The sequence below is a fragment of the Monodelphis domestica genome, chromosome 2 (assembly GCF_027887165.1).
Source record: "Monodelphis domestica isolate mMonDom1 chromosome 2, mMonDom1.pri, whole genome shotgun sequence".
Classification (NCBI taxonomy): domain Eukaryota; kingdom Metazoa; phylum Chordata; class Mammalia; order Didelphimorphia; family Didelphidae; genus Monodelphis; species Monodelphis domestica.
Genome location: NC_077228.1, coordinates 106,016,012 through 106,038,352, shown reverse-complemented (window position 1 = coordinate 106,038,352; position 22,341 = coordinate 106,016,012). Strand labels below are relative to the sequence as shown.

General features: G+C 42.6%; 1 protein-coding gene across 2 annotated transcripts; it reads left to right on the top strand.

Annotated features, from left to right (window-relative positions):
* The first annotated feature begins 3,239 nt into the window (after positions 1-3,239).
* Positions 3,240-16,971, top strand: CHI3L1 (chitinase 3 like 1). 2 transcript variants are annotated; one of them, XM_016430084.2, is made up of 10 exons: positions 3,240-3,472; positions 3,786-3,815; positions 5,954-6,155; positions 7,619-7,675; positions 10,098-10,248; positions 12,025-12,149; positions 14,622-14,736; positions 15,002-15,184; positions 15,793-15,909; positions 16,164-16,971. In XM_016430084.2, exons 1-10 carry the CDS (start codon positions 3,448-3,450, stop codon positions 16,299-16,301), a joined length of 1,143 nt encoding a protein of 380 aa, XP_016285570.1. In that variant the 5' UTR covers positions 3,240-3,447; the 3' UTR covers positions 16,302-16,971. The 2 variants fall into 2 exon arrangements, with proteins under 2 accessions (XP_016285570.1, XP_056671727.1); XM_056815749.1 differs by having other exon boundaries at positions 3,240-3,700.
* The last annotated feature ends 5,370 nt before the right edge of the window (positions 16,972-22,341 follow it).

Sequence of the window (22,341 nt, the reverse complement as noted above, 5' to 3'; positions counted from 1 at the left end):
AAGGATGGGACAGCCAGCCAGAAGCTGAAGAGTCTAAGCCCAATCGTCTAGAGGAGAGCTATCTATCGATTTTTCAATCTATCATCTCCCCATCCTTTATCTGTCATCTCTGTTTGTTCCTTCAGCTTGTTTATTTAACTGGACTTGTGATTTCACTGGTCTAAGGAAATTCCATGTACCAGTGTAGGTCAACAACCACTTTGTAACTTATAGTCATCTGGAGTTCCCTGGAGCACTGGGAAGTTATAAGACATGGCCATGGGGGTTAAGTTGCTAAATTGGGTCTAAGGTGGGCTGTAAATCTAGCTCTTTTTGAATCTGTGGTGAACTCTCTATACATGAACTCTCCATGGTGCCTCTGGGTAGCAAGGTGGCAAAGACTGAGCTTAGAGTCAGGAAGACCTGAATTCAATTTCAGCACCCTGATCCTGAGCAGTTAATGTAGCTTCTGTCTGCCTTAGTTTCCTCAACTATAAAATTGGAGTAGTAATAGCACCTAATTCTCAGGGTTGTTGTGAGGATCAAATGAAATCATATTTGTAAAGCACTTGGCACGGTGCCTGGCACGTTAGGTGCTTAATAAATATTTATTTTCTTCCTCCCTTCCTTCCCTCCTCTCTTCTTTTCTCTCGCCTTTTGTTTTTTCCTCCTTTCCTTTCTTCATTCTTTCCTTCCTTCCTTTTCTCATTCCCTCTCTCCTTCTCTCCATTCTTCTTTCTCCCTCCCTCCCTTCCATTCTTTCTTTATCCCTCCTTCCCTCTCCATTTCTTCTTCCTTCTTACCTTATTTCTCTCCCTCCCTCCTTCATTCCTTCTCTCTTTCCTTCCATCCTTTTCCCTACCTCCTTCCCTTTCTTTCTTCCTCTCTTCTTTTCCTCTTTCCCTCTCTCCCTTCCTTCCGCTCTTCTTTTCTTCCTCCTTTCCTCCCTCCTTCCCTTTCTTCTTTCCCTTTTTCCTCCATTCTTCTGTGTATACAAACTCCCTAGTGCAGTTCCTTGGACTATCAAGACCCAGAAAGGAATATGTAAAGATTTAACAGTCCTCCACTTGCCCATCTAAGGAAGCTGGGAGACAAAAGGTCAGAAAGCTTAATGAAGAGTGGCCACTTGGCTTAGGCAGAGCTACCCATATCCAGTGTGCAATATGAAACAGGAAGTATTTGGGTCAAGGGATGATGGTCCAGGCTCTGCGTTGTAGCTCTTTCTGGATCATATCTTCACAAAATGTTTTTAGTCTGAAGTGTGATGAATCACAAGAACATTAGCAAAATATAATGGAAACAGATATATCCACAGACATGGAGCCCAAACTTCCTATGGGAACTACATCCCCCAGGAGGCTGTGAGTGTTCAAAGATATTGAGGAGAGTCTGGCAAAGGACAGGGCTGGAGAAGGTAGGGGATTCACTGAGTAGAGGGAAAAAAGAAACTAGAAGCTGTGTTCTGGCCTTCAGGGATCATCTGATTCTCTTCCCTAGGAGAAACCACAGTGCTCTTTACAATGGTCCCATAGTGAGAAGTTAACATTACTTAGCTCTGCTGCTGACACCCTGCTGTGGGTGTCTTAAGGTATGCTCCTCCTCCTGCTGTGTTGTGGAAACAGAGTGGTTAATAGGAAACTGAGCCTAGCACTCCCCCAAAGGCACATGGCAGGGGAAATATGACTATTTAATTCAAAACCTTTGATTTACTTTGCTCTCCTATTTTCATTAAGTGCCTTATTTGAATGATTTCACATGCCAGACTAGTTTGGTCTACAAAAGACCACACTGGGTGAGGGGTTCAAATAAGAGGTTGAAACTTGCTAGCACAAGAGAGCATCCCAAAATCAGGGAATAGCAAGGAGTCCCAGAATCATGAGGAAGCCTTTGGGGACCTGTCCAACTGAATAGAGATGAGTCCTGTACTGTTTTGAAATTTCTACTTTCTTTGGCCAAACCTGACAAAACAAGGGGGCAGTAAGGCTCCCATTTAATTTCCAGCCCTCCTTGCTTATGGTGGTAGCAGCCTCCTGCTACAAGATCTTTTTGCATGGGTTGAGCCCCTAGAAGGGAAGCTGGGGACTGAGGGAATACAGCTGGAAGGATTACAGATTAAGGGAGAAAGGACATGGGTAGAGAAAACAGACAAAGACACAGGATTCTTCAGCAGCATGTCCAGCCTGCCAGCTCCTCCCATGATGGTTAGAGAGTCTGGAGTCAGACAGGTGAACTGAATTTTATTGAGGTTTCAAGGAATGGGGGATGTGGGATTGTCAATCAAACAGGTGGTGTGGTAGAAACATTAGCATCATATTGGCAATCAACAAGAAGACAAAAGAAAGGATCCCACCACAATGGCATAGACGGTGCCCAGACCAGAAGCTCATTTGGAAGTCCTACCTCCCCTATAGCCTGGCACTCATTCAAATGCTGAGTGTGGGTCTTTGCCATTACAAAGAAGCTATGGGAATTGCATGCCAGCCTTCCAGACTGCAGACAAGTGGAAAGGTTTGAGTTCCACAAAATTCGAGCCCCAATTCAAGGATTCAGAAGTCAATCATGTGAAATATTAGAAATCTATCCACAAGTCTGGTCCAGTGGAGTCAGCTTTTGAGTCCATCTTTAATACTCTCATGATTCGTTTATATCTGGAGCCCTACAATGGTTTCTTGTCTCTTCCAGTCCTAAGCCAGTTTCTTTTCCAGCAGCCTGTGTCAACAGTGTTGTGCAGGGAGCTGAGGGCACTTAGCTTTGAAGGATAGTGTTTGTGTAACTGAGGAGAAAATGGGGTCCTTGTTCAGGAAACCTACAAGTTGCATAATCTCACTGGGCTTGTTTATTATATTCATGCCAAAACCCAAGAGGCTGAGGGACTTGAGACAAGTTTGCATGGCTGAAAGATTCCAGCAATTTAATCCAGGAAGAAACTCCAGACCAGGGCAAGGAGAGAGGATGAGAGCGGGAAAAACAGGGCAAGATTCAGGAAATGAGGCTAACTGGCATGGGGAGTGTTGAGGTTTCTTCTCTGGCGAGGTAGAGTGATGCAGTGTGGGATTTGGGAAGGAAAGTAATGATTATTACTAGAGCCAAGGCAAATGAAAAGGCCCATTAAATTGGACTCTAACCTTTGCAGGATTCTACAAAACCAGTGTGGGGAATTATGTAATTCTCCAGCATTTCACAATGCATTCTCTCTTTGCCCAAAGCACTCTACCACTACCAGCAGTCCATCCTTAGTTCCTTTATTTATGAACTGCTTGATTCCTGCAAACTAGGATTGGCTTGGGGTGGACAGTAGTTGAGTGGAGATAGATATAAAAGGGAAGCCAGGAACTGGGAGAAAGCAGACAAGCAGCAGGGAGGCAGACCCAAGTACCAGCCGCAGACCCACAGGCAGTGGGCAGTGGGCAGTGGGCAGTGGACACAGACAGCAGCCACAGCTTTCTGGCATCCTGCATTCCAGTCAAGATGGGTCTGAAAGCAGCTGAGATAGGTCTGTGAATCAGCTGAGGAGTTCGGAAACCTGGATTTTCAGAGTTAAAGTCTCTGTGTGTGCCAAGAGGCCATCTCTGGTGTTCAGCCTCCCACCTACTTGCCCAAGGATATCCATGACTGGTGTCAGGCTAGTAGCGGGAAGAAGCCTGACTGCAGTCCAGGTTCCTTTCTGGAAGGTTGGGTTCCAGAGATGCCCCAGGGACAATGGCTACATACTTCTGGCTGGGTGAGGATTAGAGGGACTGGCAAATATCCTGGTAGAACCCAGGATGAGCAGCTCCCTCTCTGACAGAAGGTTTATTTCCTTCTAGGTTTCAGCATCTTGGTGTTGTTCCAATACAGTAAGTATTACTTGGAATGCCGTGGAAGAAAAGTTTGGGAGGAAGGAAGAAAAAGGGAAGATGTATGTGTCAGGGAGTGGGGTTCGATCCTGGGGAAGCTTCTCCTGCTTCAGAGTGGAATTTTAGGTCTAAGGAAAAACTTTCAATTCATTTTGATTCAATTCAAACCATTTATCAAACACCCACTATGTGCAAATACCCACTATGTCCTTTCCTCTCCCTTTCTCTCCTCTCCTCTCCTCTTCTCCCCTCTCTTTTCTCCCTTCCTCTCCTCTCCTCCCCTTTCTTCCTCTCTCTCCCTTCTCCTCTCTTCTCTCCCTTCCTATACCACCCTTCCTTTCTCCTTCTCAACAGAACACTTTGCCTCATACTTTATTGAGAAAATAGCTCTCACTTACCACAAGCTACCTCTTCTCCCTGTCTTACATTTCTAAATCACTTGCAATCTGGCTTTCCTCATTCAACTGAAAATATCTTCAAGATTAATAATGATCTCTTAATTGCCAAATCCAATGGACTTTCCTTAATTCTTATGCTTTTTGATCTCTTTGCAGCATTTGTTTTGTTTTTGAGACTGGGTCTCCCTTTATTTCCTAAACTGATGGTGCAGCAGCCCCTCGTGGCACCAATAACAATGCTGATTGGCTTGGGAGCTTGATGTGCTCCCAGGTCCAACTTCTCGAGATTCAGCCCCTTGTTCCCTGAGCCTTAACCATATTTAGTGTAGACACCTGATTGGCCCAGTCTGCTGAACCTCAGAATTCTCAAACTCAAATAGTCTACTAGCCTCAACTTCCCAAAGGGTAGAGAATCACAGGTGTGGACCACCAAACAGTCCTCTCTGCAGCATTTGACAGTTGACCCACCCTGCTCCAGGACTGCCTCCCTTCCTTGAGTTTTATGACATCATTCTCCCCTGGTTCTCCTCTGTCTTGTCTGGACACTCCTCTTTTGCAAGATCGTCATCTTTTCCCTATCCCTTTTGTGTGGCATGGCTCTATCCTATATCTTTTTCACATATTTCTGATACTTTCTCACTCTTTTTTTTAAACCCTTATTTTCTATCTTAGAATCGGTTCCAAGGCAGAAGAGTGGTAAAGGTTAGACAATTGGGGTTAAGTGACTTGCCCAGTCATGCAGCTAGTAAGTATCTGAGACTAGATTTGAACCCAGGACTTCCCATATCCAAGCCTGTTAATCTATCCACTGAGCCACCTAGCTGCCCCTCAGATGGCCCCTTCTAAACAAGGCCTTTCTTAATTCTTCCAAATGCTAATGTTTTCTTCCCATTCCAATATGTTTTTGGGGATCAGAGACTGGATTTATTTTGACCTTACATCCTAGCACACAAGTGTTTAATCAATTCTTATTGAATGAATGAATGTATCTTCCTTCTGCCATTCCTGCTTTGTCAAATCCTTTTCTCAATCAATTAACATATGTTCCCCCTTTCAAAACCCCAAATTCTCCCAGCTCAAAACTCACTGCCTCCTGGAAGCCTTCCTTACACGAACTCACCTGATTCCCACCCCCATTTGGTCCAAACTTGGTCTACATTTTCTCAGTACTCTGTACTATATTGATATGATTTTTTCCCTATTTAACTCATCACAATCAGAGATGAATGGCATCTCTGTTACATTTATTCAAAATTTTGTATGCTTTTGGCATGGGAGATACTTTATTGGAGGAGAGATGTTCATGCTGAGTTTTGCTTTACTGAGTCAAAAGTCATACTGTAATCAACAAACAGATATGGTGGCATCCTATATTCTTTGTGCTATTTCCTTGGAGATATGATTGTGAAAATGCAATGTTCATCAGTAAAGTTGACTGTCATCTCCATAGCCTTTTAGGGGAGTAATAATATCTTTAATAATTCATTCAATTTGGGTAGCTAATATCATTCTAGTTCCCTGAGAGCAAGAACTCAAGAATTATATCTCTCTCTCATTATTAGGTTGCCATCTCCCTGAGGATGGGGCTCCCCAGGGTCAAAGACCATATACCTCCTCTCCCCAGATATACCCTTATCCACACCCGGAGGTCCTCTCAGTGTTCTTCTCCCAAAATGTATTCCAAATAGTGACTCATGGGCCCCTGCCCATGCACCTATTTTCTTCCACCTCTTCTCTTAGGTTATGCTTACAAGCTCGTCTGCTACTACACCAGCTGGTCCCAGTACCGAGATGGAGATGCCAAATGTTTGCCAGATAACATTGATGCCAACCTGTGTACCCACGTCATCTATAGCTTTGCCAACATAAGCAATAATCAGATTGATACCTGGGAATGGAATGACGTGACACTCTATGAAACTTTGAATGAGCTCAAACAAAGGTGAGCCATCTAGAACCACCTTTCTTTCCTCTCCCCAGATGGGACTAGACAAGGATGGGGACAAGAGATGATAGCAACCAGGGTGGGACAACTTTTTACCTTCTGGCCAAATAAATGTATATAATGCTGGACCCCTGAAAATAGATTCTGAGTGATGACACTTTAATGGTTTTAAGGTTGGCCTGAAGAGTTCTATGGGGGCAGGGAGAAGGTCAAAGAAGAGACTTTCAGGACAGAGCTTATGAAGCTTGGCATTTGTCATAATAGAAGTCATAGGAATAGAGGATTTAGAGCCAGAATAAACTTTACCAACCAACTTTCTAGATTTCTCATTTTACAAATAAGGAAACTAAGGTCTAGGCAAGGTCATATATGTAGTAAATAGGAGAGATGGGATTCAAGCCAAAGTCTTATCACTTGAAATCCAATGTTCTTTCTGTCACATCAAATTCAAAGTGAAAATGGAATGGAGGTGGAGATTCTGTCACTCCCTACAGCAACTCCGAGAAAACTGACTGCTTTTCTGGAAGGCAAACCCTACACTCAGTAGGCGCAATCCCTCTTGATGGTAGAGTTGGAGAACTCAGAGTTCTGGAAGTTCTGCAGCTGTCATCCAATGACAGATGTTCATGAAGGCAGAGAACTGGATCAGATGAACTATGGTTTCAGGATGTCAAGATTCCATTGTGGTCAACTTAAAATTTTCTTTATAGGACGCAACAGAAAGGACTATTGGAGTCAGAAGGGTAGATGCCTCAGAAAGGGACCAGAATATATAGGGTTTATTCCAGGTTCTGTCACTTACTGGTTATATGAGTCATCTAAGGATTCTGTCTTCTCTGTAAAATGAAGGGATTGGACCAGATGACCTCCAAGGCTCCATTAGCTCGAAAGCCTACAAATCCCTTGCTCCTAGTATAGATTGACAAGTCTAAAACTGGACATTGTAGAAGAAGTGTGATATTGGGAAGATTACTAGCTCTACATTCAGAGGGTCTGGGTTCATTTCAAGCCTACATCCAACTCTTGCTAAGTGTGTGACTTTGACTAAGTCACTTAATCTTCATTGGTCTCACTTTCTTCATTTGTAAGATGACAGGGTTGGATTAGATGACCTCTGAGATCACTCCTGCCTTCTTACTACTTATGGTACTGGACAAATAACAGCCTCTCTAAAGTCTCAGTCTTCTCATCTGTAAAATGAATCATTTGAACTAGATGCCTTCTAGTGCCCCTTCTAGTATTAAATCATACAATCTAGTATTTCTCGATGAATTTATTACCATGAGAAAGGATATAAAAACCCCCTAGAATAATAGGATCTTTGAGCTGGATGGAATTAGATACCTTCTTGTCTAACCTCTCAAAGACCAAGAATTCTCATAGCATCCTAGAGAGGTAATCATTCAGGATCTGTCTACAAGCTTCTGCCCAACACTGTCTTCTTCTTCCTTGCCTTACAGGAACACCAAACTGAAGACACTCTTGTCTGTGGGTGGTTGGAACATAGGCACCAAGAGGTAAGATTTCATCCTCTCTAGACAGTCCTATCTGACCACTGATCCCCATTCCCTTTGGTCTATTAAACAAAAAAGGAAAATGAGGGAGGTAAAGTTTCAGAGGTAGGTGAGGTTCAGTTCGGTTCTAGGACACCCTAGTGAGTCCTCATCTGAGATAGTGTGTTTAGTTTGGGGCTCTCCATCTTAAGAAGGGCATTGGCTAACAGGAGTTGGACCCAGAAACTATGACACCCAAAGACTGATCGAAAGGACTAGGAATGTTTTGTCCAGAGAAGAAAAGATGTAGGGTGGGTGATAGCTCTTTTCAGACATCTGAACGGCGACCTTGTGGTACAGAGATTAGAATGACTTTGCTTAGATCCACTGGACAAAATTGAGAAATTTAGAGTATGGGAGGAATATATTCTTCATAAATAATGCTGTCCAAAAGGACAATGGATTGCAGGGGTCTTCAAGCAAAGGCTTGATGATTGAACACTTCTCAGGGTGGCAGTAGAAAAGGTTCTTATGAGGTTTGGAATCACAATGTATCAGAAGGGAAGGGTCCAGAGAGGTTGTCTGGTCCTCAGAAAGAATATCTTTTATAAGAACTAAGATAATTGGTCATCCAGCCTCCACATGAAGACCTCACAAGGCCAGGGAGTTCTACTGCTCTCTCTAGGTGGTGCAGAATGGATTTTCAATTCCACCAGCAAGCATTTATTAAGCACCTACTGTGTTCTAGGCACTGTGCTAAGAACTGGGGATATTCAGGAAAGGCAAAAATACAGTCCATGCTCTCCAGCCACACACAGTTTAATGGAAGAAATTAAATAACTGTGTATAAACAAGCTATTAACTGCATAAGTTGAGATCAACAGAGGAAAGGCACCAAGAAAGATTAATGTTGGGGAAAGGTTTTCTTTCAGAAACTCAAGGATTTTAGCAGAGACTTGAAGAAAGCCAAGGAAATCAGGAAACCTGGGTGAGGAATGGAGGACAGCTAAGGAGAATGCTTGCATTTGGAAGATGGAGAATCGTGTGAGAAACACACACCTAGGATGTAGGGGCAAGGAAGTGGGTATAAACCACATCATTAAACAGGCATTGTCACCAGTTCTATGAGGCACAACCATGAAGCTACTGGATGAACTGAGCCACGTATGGTTAGTCAGGGAAGGCTTCCTGGAAGAGGTGATGTTGGACTAGAGTTTGGAAGAAGCAGGACAGGATTTGGAGGAGGAAAAGTTTGAAAGAATTCCAGGCAGTAGGTATGGACTTTAGGAAGAATCAAAGATGTGAACAGGAGATGGCAAGAAATGTTCTCAGGTCATGAAGGGAGAGAACAAATACAAGTAATTAAAGGGGGACAGCTGGGTAGCTCGGTGGATTGAGAGGCAGGCCCAGAGATGAGAGGTCCTGGGTTCAAATTTGACCTCTGACAGAGGTCAGTTGTGTGAGCCTGGGCAAGTGTCTTAACCCCTATTGCCTAGCCCTTACCATTCTTCTGCCTTAGAACCAATGCATAGTATTGATTCTAAGATGAGAGGTAAGGGTTTTTTTTTAATGTAATTAAAGGGGGGCAGCTAGATAGCACAGAGGATACAATGCCAAGTCTGGAATTGGGAGGACCTGAGTTCAAATCTATCTGCAGATGTTTTCTACCTGTATGACCCTGGGCAAGTCACTTAACCCTGATTGTCTAATCCTTGTCATTCTTCTGTCTTAGAATTGATACTAAAACCGAAGGTAAGGATTTGGGGTGGGGCGTAATTAAAAGGGTTGGTTTTTTGTTTGTTTGGGTTTTTTTGCCAAAAATTCTTGAATCAGAGGGTTGGGGAAACTTATCAGTGACAAGTACATTGTCTCTGCTTCTGCCTCTCATCAGGTATTCAGTACTCTGTGGTTCCAGGCTTCTCCAGTCCTTCAGAAACCTGACTTGCATTAGAACAGCCTTTGACTAAGAGAAGATTAGGGAAAGTAATACAATATAGTAGAAAGTGTGCTGGATTTGGAGCTGAGGACCTGGGTTCAAATTTTGCCTCAGAAATTTCTTCAAGTCATTTTTCAGCTGTGTCCAACTTCATGGTCCCATTTGGACTTTTCTTGGCAAAGATACTTGCGTGGACTTAGATATATTACTTAACATCTCCAGACCTTGATAAATGAAGTAGTTGAACTAAACATACTCCAACGTCAATTCTGGCCCTAAATCTATGAACCTAGAGGAAGAAACCTTAGAGAACAAGTGTTCATTTTTATAAAAGAGGAAACTGAGGCCCAAAGGGAAGTAACTGGTCTATAGTTATATAATGCTTGAGAGAAAGAGCCAGGACTAGAGCTAGGTGTCCTAAATCCCAGATTTTTTTTTCATATCCATCCTGGAATTCCCTTGCTAGCCCTTCTGCACTGAATGTATAATTTGGGCTGGGCTGGGTTCTAGGTTCTCTGACATGGCATCCCAAACTGAGAGCCGACAGACCTTCATCAACTCAGTCACAGAATTCCTGAGAACATACGACTTTGATGGACTGGACCTAGCCTGGCTCTACCCAGGACGGAGAGACAGAGAGAATTATTCCTTATTGCTTCAGGTATGGAAATCCAGTGGAGTTAGAGGAATGAAGGAGGCTAGAAGGAGTTGGATGAAGGGCAAGACATGTGTCTTAGTTACAGTCTGGACCTGTTCTCGATTTCTGCTGAAGACAGAAAAAAGAGAAAACAGGCTCAGACAGTAGTGGGTGGTATTCAGGGTAGACATCAGGAATGTCTTTCTGACTTCATAGGCTGAGTGACTCTAGATTAGGAATGAGAGGCTCTCAGGTAACAATTATTTTTATTATTAATGCCCCTACTATATTCCAGGCGATGTGTTAAACTCTGGGGATATAAGGAAAGGTGGAAGATGATCCCTACCCTCAAGAAAGTTCATGAGCTAATGGGGGAGACTATAAAGAAACAAATATTTGCAAAGAAGCTCTATATAAGATAAATAGGAAGTTATTAACAGAGGAAAAGCAGTAGCTAATGAAGAGAAGGCACAAGTAGAATTCTTGTTCTATAGATAACACAGAACAGATCTATTTGTGGTCTTGGTGTACCCAGAGGCTAGAGAATATCTGTTCCAGGTTTGCCATTCTCATGAGAAGAGAGGGAGGTGGATGGTACTCTTTTTGCTTCTGCTTTAAGGTGGCAGGAGCTGATTGGAGAAAGTGCCACTTCTTGATTATTGACTAGAGCTCACCTACCTCCCAAGTTTAGCACCTAGCTTTCAGAGGTGTTGTGAGGATCAAAAGTAACTGACACATTGTGTTTCATAAATGTTTTCCTTTCTTCCTTCTCTCCTTCCTTCCTTCCTTCCCTCCATCCTTCTTTCCTTCCTTCCATTCTTCCTCCCACTCTCCCTTCCTTCCTTCCTTTTTTCCTTCCTTCCTTTCTTTCTTCTCTCCTTCCTTCCTTCCCTCCTTCCTTCTTTCTTTCCTTCCTTCCTTTCTTCCTTCCTTCATTCTTTCCTTTCATGGCAGGTATTTAATCCCAGGCTGCATATTACCTCATGGGCTTCTGACTCAGTGAGGTCCATCTCTGGTTTGGGGATAACCTAAATGTCTTTATTTACATCTAGGTCTTTAGAGAAAAAAATCCTTTAAGAAAAAATACTTCAACATAAAATACATTTTAATTCTCCTTAATTTTCTGTTATGTGTGTACTAGGGAAACAAAGCCTCATTTTACTAGTCTGAGCAAAGCAAAATTAAGCCAGAAAACTTGCTTCTCCCAGGAGATCATAAATATCAGAATGGTACAATAGAAAGAGCCCTGGTGTTTGAGTCAAAGGGCCTGGGCTCAAATCCTGCCTCTGATTCTATGTGATATTGGGCAAATCAATCACTTGGGGCTCAATTTCTTTGTGTAAAACAAGATTAGAAAGCATCTGAGGTCCCATTGAGTTCTAGCTCTATGATCCATACTTAGGGAGGAGTTTAAGATTACTCCTCTAGTTTGGATTTTTCCATGTCAATATTTAATTCTAGCTAAGCAGATAATTCTGAGTTGGCATTCAATGGACAAGTATAAATAGCCTCTTAAGAAAAAAGAATGGGTGGTAGGTAGCTAGCTACCTGAGTTCAAATCTTACCTCAGACACTTTCTTGTTATATGACACTGAGCTAGTCACTTAACCCTGTTTGTCTAGTCTTTGCCCTACTGTCTTACCATTTTGTTACTAAAACAGAAAGTAAGTGTTAAAAAAAAAGAGTGGGTGACCTCTCTTTTCTTAAGTCTCCATTAGAGTTGACCAGCATGGAGGGAGTAGGACAGCTTGGATCAGAAACTCCCAGCAGAGTGCCAATGTGAGAAATATTTCCTTTTAGGAAATGGCTGATGAATTTTCCAAAGAAGCCCAGAGGACTGGGAAGGAGAGACTTCTGCTCAGCGCAGCACTGTCTGCTGGGAGAGTTGCAATTGACGCAGGTTATAACCTCCCCCAAATCTCTGAGTGAGTCTTCTCCCCTGGTCTCTCTCTTCATTTTAGCCCAGCACCCCACTCTTTTTCCCAATCCCCTTCCCAAATCTCTGCTCCCCTGTTTCTATACCTCAGCCTGCCCAATCTGGCTATTGAAGGGAAAAGACAACGAACAATTGGACAAAAGAACAATGGGCAATCTGAGTTTTAGTCTCAGATCTGCTATTAATTCCACGTGATCTTGAGGTCATTGAATCTCTTTGGCATCTCTGTAACCCCACATGTTACAAGGAATTCATGCCTCCCCTTGCTCATGGGTTAGATTCTAGGCATGAGGAACAACTTATACAAAAGTTTAGAGGAAGAAGATGAAACATTAGGAAGGAGAATTAGGAAGGAGAATTAGGAAGGAGGATTAGATGAGACAAAGAATAAGATTCTACACAAATAATGATGGCGGTGATGTGGTGGTAGTGGCTGCTGTGGGGAGAATACTGCCAATATCATACATTCGTGTCAACTCACCAGTTTACTGAGCCCTTTCATACATTCTTTCCCATCTGGAGAAGTGGAGGCAAGAAGAAGAAATTTGTTCCACAAGGACAAAAATTTATTTCCAAAGTTTTTTTTTTTCTAATCCAGTTCAGGGGACACCAATGAAGTACCTAATATGTGCAAATCACTTTTCATACTAGGTGTTGGGAATACAAAGGCAAGAAGCCTTGTTCTTAAAGAGCTTTAGTTCTTCTGAGTGGATGGGTACAACATGGGAACAGAAAATAAAATAAGGTAATTTGAGGAGAGAGAATGAGAACATTAACAACTAGAGGGATTAGCCAGTCAATTAACAAGATTTTATTAAGTGCTTGCTATGTGCCAGGCACTCTGCTAAGCACTGGAAATTCAAAGAAAGGCAAAAACAGTCCCCGCCCTTAAGACTTTCTCTTAAAAACAGATTTTTATTAGCCAGACCTGCAAAAGGGAGATCCTGGGTTCAAATGTGACCTCATACACTTCTTAGCTGGATGACCCTGGGCAAATCACTTAATCCCCATTGCCTAGCCCTCATCACTCTTCTGCCTTAGAACCAGTACTTAGTATCAATTCTAGGAGAAAAGGAAAGAGTTTTTTTAATAGATTTTATTGATAAATTTAATTTTTACCTGGTCCAGATTTTCCCCATATACTTCCTTCTTTCCCTCATAATAAAGAATTTTAAAGAAAGAAAGAAGAAGGGAAAAAATAATTCAGCCACACGATACATAGGAAAAAAATCTGCCATTATAGACCATGTTCCATAGTCAGCCTTGGCCCCCTCCCTTCTTCCCTCACAACTCTGCAAAGAAGGTTGGCAGGGGCATGTTTGTTTTCTCATTTCTCTTCTCTGGGGTCAAGCTTGTTCATAATTTCTCAACATTTTTCTTCAGTTGTTGTGGTGTTTTTTCCTTTTATTTTTTTACAACAACATAGAAATATACATATATAGAATAATATATATATATATATAATTCTGGGAAGAAATGCTGAGAAGTGATGAGTAGGTGAGTGGATCCCAACCCTGCATTCATCATAACACATTCAAGTATCCAGTGTACAACCTATGGACTCTATACCCTCATGCAAGAGTTGATGAGTCAGTCATAATAAGTAATATTTATTAAGCACCTACTATGTGCCAGGCTCTGTGCTACAAGAATTAGTGAGACTATGAAAGGCCAAAGGCAAACCCTGCTCTGAAGAAGGTCATGGTCTAATGGGGGAAACAGCATGAAAGCAGGCATGTACTGACAAGATCTATACAGGCTAAATCACAGATAATCTTAGAGGGAAGGCTTTATGTCAAAATCCTGTACCCATCTTGGCCTTATCTTGGTATATGGTGCAAGACATTAGTCTATCCCCATTTTATGCCATACTATTTTCCAATTTTCCCAATGGTTTTTGTCAAATAATGAGTTCTTCTCCCAAAAGCTCAGAATTTTTTATTTATCAAACACTAAATTACTCTGGTCATGGGGGCAGCTTGGTGGCTCAGTGAATTGAGAGCCAGGCCCAGAGATGGGAGGTCCTAGGTTCAAATCTGGCCTCAGATATTTCCTAACTGTATGACCCTGGGTGAGTCACTTAACCACCATTGCCTAGCCCTGACCACTCTTCTGCCTTAGAACCAATGCATAGTATTGATTCTAAGATGAGAGGTAAGGCTTTTTTTAAAAATAAAAAAATAACTCTGGTTATTTACCACTAAGTAGTGTGTATGTAATCTATTCCACTGGTCCACCACTGTAATTCTTAGGCAGTATCAGACTGTTTTGATGATGGCCACTTTGTAATAGAGTTGGAGATCTGGTACTGTTAGGCTACCTTCCTTCACCCTTTTTTTTAATTAATGGGGCTTAAAATTATGAGCTTTGTTAAGACTTGGTGATGATGGCACTGAAGATGATGGTTACTTCTGGTTCTCTCTCCTCCAACCCAATCCTTTCCCCCACCATCCTCCTACAGGCACTTAGATTTTATCAATTTATTGACTTATAACTTCATTGGAAACTGGCAAAAGACCACTGGACACCATAGCCCCCTCTACAAGGGAAGGAAGGATAATAATTACAGCAATGTTGTAAGTAATCATGTGAGGTTGGGAAAAGAAAGAGATGATCATTGAAAACATGGAAGTAGGTTGGCAGGGAAGAGTAGGGAACTAGAGAATTCCTCTGGGGGTCAGTAGACTAGTCCATGGGATGGGCGAGATGGTAGAGTGAAGAAAGCACTGCCCTTGGATAGCACTCGTTCCTGGCTCCAGAGTGTGATTTTGCATAAATCTATGGGTTTCGTTTCTTCCCAACCAGGTAAATGTTAATGATATTCTTTCCTTTTCTTCCCAGAGATATGCTGTGGATTATATCCTATTGAAGAAGGTTCCAGCCAACAAACTGGTCATGGGTATCCCAACCTTTGGGAATAGTTTCACTTTAGCCTCCTCAGACTCTGAGGTTGGAGCAGCAATCCTGGGTCCTGGAACTGCAGGACTTTACACCAAGGAGCCAGGGACCCTGGCCTATTATGAAGTAATTAAGGGGAAGGGGTAGTGGTTTCAGCAGGAAGAAGTTTCCTTGCCTGAGAAAGATTCCACTCCCTATTAATCGTTTTCCAATTTGCGCCTTCTTCACTAGAGTTGGTACCTCTGATGGAAGGTGGGAATAAGAATAGAAAACTTCTTGTAGGTGAGAGCTGGTGATGATAAGAGGCTAAAGTCCTTCCCCACACGCCCCAATCTACCTTTCTAGACTTATTATTCTTGATCCCATACATTTTGTCTCCTCCATATAATCTCCTTGAAGGCAGGGTTAAACCCTCACCTTACACAGTTCCTGGCACATAGTAGTTGCTTAATACATACTTGTTGATCAGTTGACAAGTATCACCTGTTCCTTCCTTCCTCCCATTTCCAACAAGAGAAGGCTGCCATAAGCTGTTGAAGCACCTAGTCTAGGCACTCTGCATCTCATTTTGCATAGAAGCCAACCTGGATATCTTCATGCCATCCGGGTCTTGATGTTTCTGCTGCATGCAGAAGGGAAGACCAGAAAAGTAGGAAGACATGCCTAGGAGCTATTATTAAGTGGGAGGAAATTCTCAACTAGTATTTCCTTTTTTCTTTTATCTCCCCCTTTAGGTCTGTGAATTCCTCCCTGGGGCCACTGTCAAGAGGATTGTGGAACAAAAGGTCCCCTATGCCACAAAAGGCAATCAATGGGTGGGGTATGAGGATCAGGAAAGTGTCAAAACCAAGGTAGGGACCTGTTTGGTGGGCCCAGGAAGCAGGGAGGGGGAAGGAGAAACAACATCCCTGTTTCTAGGGTGGGAGACCATGGGACTGAGTCCCTGGGGACTTGTTACTCCTGCCTCCTCACCCTACTCTTGTCCTCTAACCTGGTAAACAGAACAGTATACTATACATATATATGTATGTCAATCTGGATATTTATATACCATGAGGTCCTCTGAGATATCGAACCCTGTCCATTGTTTCATCTTCTCTGCTAGGTACAGTTCTTGAAGTCCAGGCAGCTGGCAGGAGCCATGGTGTGGGCCCTTGACTTGGATGACTTCCAGGGTACTTTCTGCAATCAGAAACCCTACCCCCTGACAGGGGCCATCAAAGAAGCTCTCTTTTCTACTTAGACCCCAGCATATGTTTGTCCCTGCTCCCCATCCTTAGGGCCAATGTTCATGTGTGTGTGTGTGTGTGTGTGTGTGTGTGTGTCCTCTGTCTCACACACACACACACACACACACACACACACACACACACACACACACACATGAGTTTGTGCTCTCTCATACATAAAAACACCCCACAACTACCACCACTGCCATCACCTTAGCCATGGCTGGAGCTGGATATGGAAAATATCTCTTCTAGTAAGAAAATGCCTTTAGCCATAAGACTGCTAAAGTTTGAATGTATTTTCCACTTCTCTTCTACTTTGTGCCCTACTTTGGAAAGTTTTGAGGGGGGATGAATAGGCAATGAGGGATGAAGATGAAGACCAAGGCTAGCCATTCAGTTGACCCTCAGTGGTGAGTTGAATATGCTTCCAAATCCTGGAGCTGTCCATGGATTGATTCCTAAGCCCCTGTCACTGATGGATAGTCACTCAATACCCTAGAGTAGCAGTCCCTCACCCTCAGCCCTATCCCAAGCCTGTGCATATCCCAAGCCCTATCACACAAGCCTGTGCATAGTCATGTTTGTTGTTCTCCTTAGGGAAGAGATTTGGCCTTACCCATGGATCATCTTCCTTTCTACTTTCTTAATTCCACTGAACAATAAAGGGAACAATTCAAAGATTTTTATGAGCCTCAGTCCATCTCTGAGCCTCTGGTGGTACTTCAAACCTTGTTGGTCCTCTCCAAAGCACTCTTCCCTATTTCTCCCCTCCCACTCACATTTTAGTCTTTGGTCCATAGAGAAACCATACCAGTTGGTGAATAAAGCCATGGAACCTGGGGCACTGGGGTTCATAAGATTATTGAATGTTAAAGCTGGAATTGAGTTATCTACAGTTAGAATGGGCTACCCTGCAGGATGGTGGGTGGGTTCCTCTTTGCAGTCTTCCAACAGAGGCTGGATAAGGACTAGTTGAATATGTTGTAATGGGCCATCCTTTCAGCTATGGTTCTAGTAGAAGGCCACTGAGCAAAGTGACTTCTTCCAACTCTTCAAATCTTATGATTCTGTGATTCTGGGCCTTTAGGGATCCTTTATCTAAACCAAGTACTTTATTATGTGAGGAATAAGCAATTTCCCCAAACTGACATGACTAGTAGGAACCAAGATTTCAACCCAGAGTCTATGATTAGCTCTATTGTGGAGCACGGTGGAAACCACAACCTGTCTCTAGAAGCCTCTCCTCCTTTCCAGTCTTGTATCCCTTTCTGTACTTCTAAATCATGTCCCTTTGGTCTCTGTTCCCCTCCACTCTCCAGTGCCCCATTTCCCTGATGCCCAAGCCTGAGACTAGTTCTTCCATAATCATTGAAGCTCTCTAAAGACTTTGTAGTTCCTCTGGGACAAAATTGTGAAGGAAGCAAATTTATCTTCTACGTTCCCCCATCCTCACAACTTACCCACATCCTATATATTTTTCTTCTTTCTGTGGAGTCCCTCCTGGCCTCCTTCTGCCCTTCTTCTGCCCCCCTCTCACACTCCATGCCCCTAACATGTCCCTTTTCTTGGTAACCCTCTCACAGTCTATAAACGAAGATCTTTTATCCCTCTGTCATTAAGGTCTGGTAAAAGGTCAAATCTTTAAAGAAATCAAACCTCAACCAGCCAGTGGGACTGGAAACTAGCAATTAAGGGAGCACGTATGGGGAATATTGCTCTTTCTGGACCTTTTTAGGTGGTTTTCTAGTCTAAATAGGGTCAGAGAATTTACCAAAGGCTGAGATAGTTCTGGCCCAGTCTGTGAAATAGAGCGAGGGGGTAGCAGTATAGAAAAAGGGAGTTTAGTTTTTGGTATTTATTGGTATTTATTTGGTATTTATTCTCAGTTCAGCATTGTCTGGAGACTGATGACCCGCCTTGGGTTTTTAAGTCCATATCTTTACTTTTAAGTCAAATTCCTATTAACAAGGGCACTCCTCAAACATTCAATGACTTGATGATCTAACACATTTAATTGTTTCTCCTTCAAATGAATACTTTCTTTGTTTAGAGTAATTGTCTTAAGTTCAAACAGTTGCCTGACCAGTCTCCAGGGTAGTTGGTATGCACCAGCTGGCCAAGAGAGAACAGCCTGAACCTTAGAATCTCAGAATTGGAAGGAATCTTAGAGGTCATCACAATTGCTGATATTTACACAGGCTTTAAAGTAGGCGTGAGTTATCCCATTTGAGCCATATACTCTACAAGTTAGCTACAGCAGCCTTGCATCACCATTTCACAGACAAGGAAATTGGAGTTCAGAGGGGGTGAACCCCATGGTCATGTGTCCACTATCAGTAACAGTAAAGCCCAGGGTCACATAGCTAGGAACAGTAACAGAATTTGTACTCTAAAGTCTAGTAAATTAATGCAACTTCCAATTCTTTGCTGGCCTTGGATGACTTTGGAAGACAGTGAGGCTGATGGCTGTGTAAATAGGCCTCACTTCAATCCAGTTCACACACAAGCCATCACTCTGTGATGTCATTGGTCATCTTCAAAAACAAAGAATGAGCAACAACAATTAGTAGCAGTAAATGCTTTCTGATTGACTGATGGATTCGTGGCTCTTGGGCAACTCAAGTTCAACATAGCCAAAACAGAACTTATCTTTAAAACCCTAAGCCACAAGTTCTTTTTGTTTTTTTTTTAAATAATTATCATAAGATTTTAATTTTTCCAGATTACATACAGGTACAATTTTCAATAATCATTTTCTGACATTTTGCAATCCATACTCTCTCCCTCCATCTTCCCCCTTCCCCTTCGCCAAGATAGCAAGTAATACGATTCAGGTTGTACATGTGTTATCATACAACACATATTTCCATGTTCATCATGTTGTGAAAGAAGACTCATATCGCTTACACTAGAGAAAATGTCCTGGAGGAATTAAAGTGAAGAATGGCATGCTTCAATCTACAATCAAACTCCATCCGTTCCTTCATTGGTGGTAGATAGCCGTTTTTGTCCCAAGTCCCCTGACGTTGTCCTGGATCCTTGCATTGCTGACACTAGTTGTCATTCACAGTTGATGCTCACACATTATTGTTGTTACCATGTACACAGCTCTCCTGGTTCTGCTTGTTTCACTTTGAAACTGAAGGGATGTGCATCAATTGGAGAATGGCTGGGCAAGTTCTGGCTCACAATTATAATGGAATACCATTGCATCAGAAGAAATGATAAACAAGATGATCACACACACACACAAAAACAAACCTCAGATGAAGTGATGCACAACCACAGGTGGCTCAGATGAAGTGATTCACAACCACAGGTTCTTAACCTTTTTGAGTGTCTTGGACAACTTGGGCTGTTTGATGAAGCCTATGAACCCCTTTTCAGAATAATCTTTTTTTTTTCATTTGCAATGAAAGGAAATGTTGCATTTTAGGTAGAGGGGGGCAGCTAGGTTGCTCAGTGGAGAGAGCCAGGCCCAAAGACAGGAGGTCTTGGGTTCAAATCTTGCCTCAAATGTTTCCTAGCTATGTGACCCTGGGCTTTAACCCCCATTACCTGGCCCTTACTCACCTTTTGCCTTGGAACCAATACTTAGCATGTATTCTAAGAGAGAAGGTAAGAATTTTTTTTAATTATGTAAAGGTTAGAAAACCTCCCCATGCCCCCTGCTTTCTCAACCTTCTGCTAATCCAGACTTCCTTATTCCTATTGAAGGTGTCATCATCTTTCCAGGCACAAGCCCCAACTCAGCCTTGACTATCCCTCTCTCGCCTCTCACATCCCATCATTTGAAAAGTCTTGTCAATTTCACAATCTCACTTGGGTACCATTTTCCCCACCCAAATGGTGCTCTCTATTTTATTTCCCTTCCTGCTAGGGTATTCCCTTCCAATTGCTTCCACTTCAATTCACCGTCCAAACCACTCACACATGAATATTCCTCAAGCTAAGGTCTACATTTGTCACCTCCCAATTCAGGCTGCTTCAGAAAAAAATACAAACTCATTTGGCATTTTGGATTCTCCAAACTCTCTTTCCAGATGTACTCCGCCCTCTTCCTCCTCACCAGCTCTGTGTACTAGACATTCATTCAGTGTTCCTCTATAGGATATCCCATCTATCCCCTTCAAGCTTTTGTTCAGGTCATCTCCTACAACTGAAGGACTTCCTCTATTCACTTCCTCCTGGAATCCTGTTTCTTTAAGGGTCAGAGGTTCCATTTGACTCAACTTGACTCAACTCCCACAAGAAGCTTTTCTTGATCCCCTCCCTCTGAACTGCTAATATTATTAGGGGATTCAGTGGATAGAACATTGTGCCTAGAATTAGGAAGACCTGAATTCAAATCCAGGCTTATATTAGTTGTATGACCCTGGGCAAGTCACTTAATGACTATTTGCCTCAGTTTCCTCATCTATAAAATGTGTAAAGATTAAAATTAATACTCAATAACTATTATATTTTATAAAGTTTTATTAATTACAACTAAAGTAAAAGAACTAACTCGACATGAGGAAGAAGAGAGAGAAGGAGGAGTCACAGCAAACTTAAATACAGTCACATAAATGTGAGGATGCAGGAAAAGGGAAAAGGATTGTAGGTAATAAAGAAAGGAATTTCAACTATACAAATGACACCCATCTCTCAAGGCTGGTATGAAGATTAAATTTGATAATTGTAAAACAATTAACACAGTGCCTGACATATAGTAAACACTATATAAATGTCTGTAGTTGAGTAGTTTTCCAAAGTGTGCCCAACTCTTTATCACCCTTAGGGGGGGTTTCTTGGCAAAAACACTGGAGTAGTTTGCCATTTTCTTCTCCAGCTTATTTACTGATGAGAAATAGATGAGAAAACTGAGGCAAATGGGGTTTAAGTGACATGCCCAGGGTCACACAGCTAGTAAATAAATGCCTGAGGCCAGATTTGAACTCAATTCCTCCTGACTCCAGGACCAGTACTCTATGAGCTTACATGTATTATATGAATATCCTCAGTGTCTAATCATTCTTTCACATGATATAGCCATTTATATATTTGAAGATAGCTCTGTTCTGAATCTATTTAAACTAAGAGGTGGTGCTGTGTAGTCCCAGGATACAGAATGAGGAGGCTCATCTATTTCTCTTTACTTGGGGGAATATCTCACACAATTCTCTTCAAATATAAGTATAACCCCCAAGAGGAAGGATTTGGGGCTCCTCAGCTTTTTTTAGACTACCTTCCCTCCGCAGGGATGAATAATAAAGAGTCGCCTTGATTACTTGCAAAGCTAGTTCCCAGGTGCAGAGAAGGAGATACCCATTAACTGTTCAGAAATCTGAAGCCACTTAGAATATCTGATCTCAAGGGCAGGAATCTTGCCTAAGGGCAAAGAATATCAAAACTTGGCCCTGAATCTGCCTGGGTAACCAGAAAAAAAGCTCTAATTTTTCAGTTGACATTGGGGGGACATTGGGGATTTTACCCCTTATTCCTTCAGTTATGGCTGCCCCAAGAATTATAGATCGCCTTCTCCTTCCTTCTCTGCTCCTAGGGCTATTGATGGTCCAGGAATTATAGATCTCCTTCCCCTCCTTCCCTGCCCCCCAGCCTGCTAGGATGCCTCTCCAGGGGCTGACTCAGGGTGCTTTGAGCTTACTCACAGTCACTTATAGCCACAGAGTCAGAATCCAAGGTCAAGGATCAGGTCTCCAGGGTCCGCCCCCTGGGAGGCAGGACTGACACTGAGTCACCAGGCAGGGGAGGGGGCATGATCCTAGGGACCCTACCAAGACCAAATGTTTACCACCACTGCCTCAAATATCATGTCAGTCTTAAAATAGTCACGATTTCCTCTTTTTCTGCCTTCCCCTCTGCGCTCGCACACACACACACACACACATACACATACACACACACACACACACACACACACACTGCAAAGTTCCTGGGTGGACATTTGAGAACGCATTCTTCTCCCAGGGCCAAATGCCCCCCAGAGCTCACCCCTTGCAAAGGGTAGAAAGGTAATTAGGCTCCATCCCTCACTCCAATAAGAGTGAC